The sequence below is a fragment of the Pinus tabuliformis genome, chromosome J, assembly GCF_031772625.1.
Source record: "Pinus tabuliformis cultivar Carrire ecotype Pingquan chromosome J, CPIR1, whole genome shotgun sequence".
Lineage (NCBI taxonomy): Eukaryota > Viridiplantae > Streptophyta > Pinopsida > Pinales > Pinaceae > Pinus > Pinus tabuliformis.
Genome location: NC_142295.1, coordinates 1,141,117,885 through 1,141,124,754, shown reverse-complemented (window position 1 = coordinate 1,141,124,754; position 6,870 = coordinate 1,141,117,885). Strand labels below are relative to the sequence as shown.

At 35.8% G+C, this 6,870-nt stretch overlaps 1 protein-coding gene across 1 annotated transcript; it reads left to right on the top strand.

The window, feature by feature from the left end:
• Window positions 1-594: 594 nt before the first annotated feature.
• Window positions 595-5,310, top strand: PAP29 (purple acid phosphatase 29). Its single transcript, XM_089379134.1, has 4 exons — window positions 595-930; window positions 1,114-1,261; window positions 2,362-2,759; window positions 4,566-5,310. The coding sequence occupies exons 1-4, from the start codon at window positions 763-765 to the stop codon at window positions 5,025-5,027; spliced, it is 1,176 nt and encodes a 391-aa protein (XP_089235260.1). The 5' UTR covers window positions 595-762; the 3' UTR covers window positions 5,028-5,310.
• Window positions 5,311-6,870: the final 1,560 nt, after the last annotated feature.

The window sequence follows — 6,870 nt, the reverse complement described above, 5'->3', positions numbered from 1 at the left end:
CATCCTTTATTATATTCTTTTATGTATTAACATTACTTAAAATTTTGGTGCAATAAGAAGTAGGTCATGTTACTTATATTCTTTTATGTATTAACATTACTTAAAATTATTTTAGTGTAATGGGGAATATTAGATATCTTTATAATAGCATATCTCCCTATTAAGATTTTTTTCCACATTAATATTCATATCCTTAGTTATAAATATGGTCAGATATTTGTTAAAACTTACCAATATGAAGAGTAATTTTAAATTGCAAGTTGTTATATTAAAGTAACCAATAGTATCCTTGCTCTCTCGAGACTAGTATATTTACATGTGATGGTCCTCTTTAATAGTTATAAAATTATTAATATGATGTGTACATGTGATGGTCCTGTCCTACTGAACAATAAGAAGATTAATGTGTGATGTGATGTGATGGTATAATTTACTAATTATCAAATTATCAATGTCATGTTTGCATGTGATAGATTGTATTTAACACATCAGATTGATGTGATAGGAGAGTCATCACATGTGATGACTCATGTATGTTCACATTATAATTAGACTTTAATTTGCACCATGTTTCGGTTATACCATGTTCTTCACATATGCGAATATTAATCCATCAGCGTATTCTACGAAAAATAAGCGAAATGTGGCAAATGTCTGTGTTAGACACTCGAGGTAGCTCATCGTATATATCGGCCAACGGGGGGTGTTCAGACCATATCGGCTCACTTGATCGCTCTACTTTGTGGCCACTCATTTCATACCATGGCTACTCCTGAGCATTCTCGTTCTCTGTTCGCGGAAACTTTCTTGTTCTTTATTCTTATTCTTTCCACTACAGCTGCCTGGGCGTTTTCAACAGCCACAGCCAAATCAGTGCCCCTGCCCCCTCTCCGGTTTAAGAACAGTAATGGGCAGTTCAAAATTTTGCAGGTATACCTCCTGCTATGCCATGTTGTTGTTGCAATCATTCTGAAATGCTTACACATTCTTTTCTATTGTTTAATAGGTGTTCAAACAGAAACGCTGTAACATTTAGTATCTCGCTCTTTCTTTCTTTTATATATGAATTGCAGTCTGAATTTGGGATATGAATTCCTTTGGGTTCTTTGGCAGGTGGCAGACATGCATTTTGCAGACGGTCAAAGCACGAAATGCTTGGACGTGTTTCCCAGTCAAGTTTCCACATGTTCAGACCTCAATACTACTGCTTTTATCAAGAGGATGATTAAAGCAGAGCAGCCAGATCTTATTGTTTTCACAGGTATTGATTTTAAATTTTGAATTTATAGCATAGCTCCAGAAGCCCTTGTACTGGAAGAGTTTGCACTCTATTTAGAGTCCAGCTGATAGGATTTTACCGTTCACCTCCTTTTTGGTGGAGGGATTGATTGGGAAAGTTCATTAGGTCACACAACCACGGAGACACATTTAAATCCCAAGCATTGCAGCTTAAAATCAAAATCATGTTACAGGAAATTGTTTGCTTGAATGCATACTCTTACCCTGTTTTAGAATCAAAATCATATCATTTGTTTTCATATAAGATTCAAACCCTGAGCTTTGTCAGTGCAAAATCAAAAGAGCTTTGCCAGTGCAAAATCAAAATCATAACATAGTAATTCCTTCTTACAGAGAAATATGTGTTATGGCAAAATTTTGGGCAACTTTCAAAGGATGGTACTGACAGTAAATCTTAAATTCTTCTGTCTATAAGATTGGCGTTGTCTACGAGGCAACAGTTTTGCCCTGACTGTAATGTAAATTTCTGGAATCTTGTGATGAAATTTTCAAATTTTCAAAAAAATTGATTGCTGGAGTTTTGGAATCACTTTTTTTTTAAGGTGAAAATGGATTTAGTAGCATTAAAAACCTTAAAACACCCAAAATCTTAAAGCTATCGCAGATTTTCAAAAATTTCAGTAAACTTTTATCAAAATGCCGAAATTTCCATTATTTTCCAATTAAAATTGTAGTCTTTTTTAAACTATCCTGTATAAGATTGATTAATACCCTGTATAAGACTGAGTAATAAAAAGGCTCAAAACCATCCCATATATTCATTAAAAACTTATTTGTACTTAAAATTATTGTAACAATATATTCATTAAAAACTCGTAAAAATTTAATTGGAGTGGGGAGGACAACTCCTCTTCTCAACCACTCAGATTAAAGTCTACTAACAGTAAATTGTTTGGACGAATGAATAATACAATTAACTGTACTTTGGATGAATGAATAAGACAATTAATTGCACAATTTATGCAGAGGCGTGATTTTCATTTCTTTTTCCCCAGTGAATTAAACTAATTATGTATTTTCATGTAACCGATGGTGCCTACTGCCGTGTACAATCGTAAACAGGAGATAATATATTTGGAGCGGATACTAAAGATCCTGCAACTTCTCTGAAAGCAGCATTTGAACCGGCGGTATCTGCTAAACTTCCATGGGCAGCCGTTTTAGGGAACCACGACCAAGAATCAATTTTAACACGAAAACAAGTTATGGAACACATTGTTCCCATGGAGTATACTCTATCCAAAGTCAATCCTCACTTCCATGGAAAAAAGATCGATGGTTTTGGAAATTACAATCTGGAAGTAAAGGGGATGAAAGGCTCCAAGCTCGAGGGTAAAAGCGTTCTGAATCTGTATTTTCTAGACAGTGGAGATTACTCAACGGATCCTAACATTACTGGCTATGGTTGGATAAAACCTTCTCAACAAGCTTGGTTCAAAGAGACCTCTGACAAATTGCAGGTAATTCAATTTATTTCAGGTACTTATTTTAAGTTTGACATATGGTCTAGCAATTTAGGTTAGGATTTGGATGTCAAACTGGTCACCAAAGTTGTTTTGAAGAGCAGTGACATACACAAGTGCGTTTAAATGATAAAAGATCACTGACTAGGTGTCAAAACCAGGCTATCAGCACTTTGATAACTTTTAATTTAGGCCTCTGTTTTTCCTAAGATGTGTATATGCTCACAGAATTATTTAGGGTGTGATTTTTAAGCAGCATCTGTGGCATTCTCTAACATAGACGCAAGTTAAAGATGTTTATGGGTTTCAAATTTGCCAATAACCTTTGTAGACTCCATGTGCCATACGATAAGAGAAATTAGACTCAAACTGTGCATTGCTTCCCTCATACATACATATTATGGCTCAAACTGGAGGGACTCAGAGAGAGTCCCAGCATCCATTAATTTGCCCTAACCATATAGGATGCAAAAGTGGCATTCTCTAACATAGACGCAAGCTAAAGATGTTTATGGGTTTCAAATTTGCCAATAACCTTTGTAGGCTCCATGTGCCATACGATAAGAGAAATTAGACTCAAACTGTGCATTGCTCCCCTCATACATACATATTATGGCTCAAACTGGAGGGACTCAGAGGGAGTCCCAGCATCCATTAATTTGCCCTAACCATATAGGATGCAAAATTCACTCCAATCTTTACGCTTCTGATTTGCATGCCAAATGTTGAATTTGAAATTGGAAGCTGTCCAATCTTAGGCTTTCGCTAACTCTGATAAATGGGGGAAGAAATTCCAATAGTGCCAGAAATTTTATGACAGGTGCCAATACTCACATGTTTCATTTCATCAAATTACATGATATTACATAGTGAACTATACAGCTTTTCAGGCCATATTAATTGTTTGTTAATTTTCTTAATATCAATATCTTTTCCCTCTTCTGAGAGGAGAAAGTGCCCACGATATTTGTATCATGAGCCTGAATTTAAGTTCCCAGAACCCACTAATAAAAAGATCAAAGAACTTATTTCCTCAATGACCAAAATTTTTCTTAATTTATTTTTTATATGAAATCAAGGATTCTGTTCTTGACAATTTCTGATGCTGCACTGAGAGCATCAGTTGGGTGTCTCAAATGATGCATTAGGAACAGAACATTTTTCATATCATTATCAGAAAATATATTTTTTTCTTGATGAACCATATGCAAAACGAATATGAACACCCTAGAAGAAACTTTTCCTGAAATTGTAACTTATGAACAAAGTGGTTCAGTTTTGGTCTTGGAAAGCGAAATTGTTTCTCATGAATGTATGTTACTGCAAAACTTGACTGTTAAATATGAAGCGCATTCTTAGACATTCATGATTCGCATCACTTTTATATATTGGTAAAATCAAACTGCAAAACTTGACTGTTAAATATGAAGTGCATTCTTAAGCATTCATGATTCGCATCACTTTTAAATATTGGTAAAATCAAACAAAATTAGAGTTTAAAATTAAAACATATATAAAATTGCACAAATTTTTGCCTGTATGCAAAATTGCAAGTAGTCAAAACATTTCTACATGACTAATAGGTGTGGACGTGAAATCCTAAACGGTAACTGCTGATCCAACAATCCCTAGTGAATTACAAATATTCTGCGTAGTTGTTGGAAACTATTAGACTTCTCGGCAGTAATGGAAAATATATTCTACAGAATGCAATTTGCATTTATTCAACAAGAGTGTTTGATGTGCACTGTATTTTCCTACAAATTGAGAATAATTGAGTATTATTATTGTGCATGGGCTCAGAAAAAATACAAAAGCAACCCATCAGCACAGTCAGAATCTGCTCCAAGCTTAGTGTATTTCCACATTCCTCTTCCAGAAGTAAAGATTTTTCGCAATTCCAGCATCATCGGCATCAAACAAGAGGCCATCAGTTGTCCTTCATACAATTCTGGGTTTATGAAAACAATGGTAAAAGCAGGAGATGTGAAGGCTGCATTCACAGGGCATGATCATTTAAATGATTTCTGTGGCAGGCTGAGGGGAATTGAGTTGTGTTATGCTGGGGGATTTGGGTATCATGCCTATGGCAAAGCAGGATGGTCAAGGAGAAGCAGAGTAGTTGTCGCATCTCTGGAGAAAGACTCACGAGGAGGCTGGAAAGGTGTACACTCTATAACTACTTGGAAGCGTTTGGATGATGAAGATCTCTCCAAAATTGATACTCAAACATTATGGACCAAAAGTAGACTGAGAAGCTTCTGAGATGCCTCAGAAATGAGCTCTTTGGTATACATGGGTCAGACTCAATATCTGTTGCTAGTTAAAATGCCTAAAATTAGGTATTTCGTATTCATGGGACCAAACTCAATATCTGTATCTAGTTAAGATGCCTCTTAACTTTAATATGTTCTGAGACAGGCAGGCTACCAGTAGAATTTCTGTTGTGGATCCTTTTCTTCTATGTTGATATCTTTGGACGTAGTATTATTAATTTTTAAATGTGATAATACTAAGCTGAAAGTTATTCAGAGCTTATTTCAAAGGATGATCCATTGCAAATGTTTATTTCTAGCACAGACTCTTGGAAGCGTTTGTTGCTCATTTAAATCAGTTTGATTTTTATAAAATGTTTCAAATTAGCTCAATATTTCCTCCTGAATGTTCGGCTGGAGACTTTCTATTAATATGAACTAAAACAGTTATACAATAGAAACATTAGTGTTGCCTATTATTTATCCAGGGACCAGGAGACCATCATTCAGTGACCTTTTATATGATAATATAAAGAACTATAATACAAGTAACACAAAAAAACAGAAAGACAATGAGTTAAAACCCATCTCCCAAAGTAGCATGTTTTAAAATGAAATTATATACACCAGATGGGCTAGGGAAGCTGGCCAGTGTAAACCTTTATGCATTAGACTACAAGAGACAAAGAACCATGGTATCTCACAAGTGGCAGCTGTCTATATCCAGTAGTGATGCATTCTTTGTGTTGCTGTCATTGTGAGTATCCTAGCCAAGTCCGATAGACTGTGCTGCTGCCTCTGGGATTGGCGATCTGAGGAAATCTGGTCATTATGGCAAGTTCACAGCCTGTGCCTAAGCCTTAAGGTAAAGTGATGCAGATTACAATTCTGAAGTCTTTTCTAAAGTTGCCAAGTGATTCTTGTTAACTTAGAGGATCACAAATTGTTCTCTAATAGCACGTGCTAGGTAGATGGTGTGTAAACCAGCAAGATCATCGCGCAGGCCATTTCTGGAGCAAATTCACCAGACATTGCATCCTCCACCTTAAACATCCTTAAATGTTTTTCCAGCTGTGGGCGTACAGAATTTTCTTATTGAGTCCTAAATTGTGATCATCATTAGTGAGAGACTCTGATACCTAAAACCTCCTTCATATCACTGCTTCGATCTTAGAAAGTAATTCATTGAAAAACATTAGGAGCTATTGTTTATTCCACCTGTTGGCTGACTTCAACCATTGCTGGATACTCGGGGGATATTGCCCTTGCACGTTGAGCCTAGCCCAAAGATTTAGAGGTATCAGTTAGGAAAGCCCAATAATGTGTTGGTTTCTTAATTAGCAAGGTCTCTTAATTAACAAAGACAACATTTCATACAAGTCAAAGTAGTCACTGGCAGAACTAAAAATATTGAAGAATGATTTGGTCAAGGGTGAACTAGTGCTGACGTGGAAATTTCTGGTGGCAGAAATCAGAGGCAGGAACCCGTTATTATTTTTGAGTTGTACAGAGAGTAAGAGACATAGAGTAGCAAGAGAGAAACATATCTAAGAAAGGATTGTCATGAATATTTTGTTCTTCATAACAACAGCTAACATATATAATGTTCTTAATGAGTGGTTGCCAATCAACAAACAATTGAAACCTTCTTCAGCGACCTATCACATGGACTAAATTATGACTTATATATTATATATGTTAAATGTGGATACTAGGCTATTTCTTCAGCACAACCACTTAGCCGATACCGATAAGAAACTATTCTCAGCTTTCTTTTCCTTCAAGGAATCATATCTAGAACCTTGAGCAGTTGTTTTTCCTGATGCTTCACCTGATCCACTACGTGGTATGGG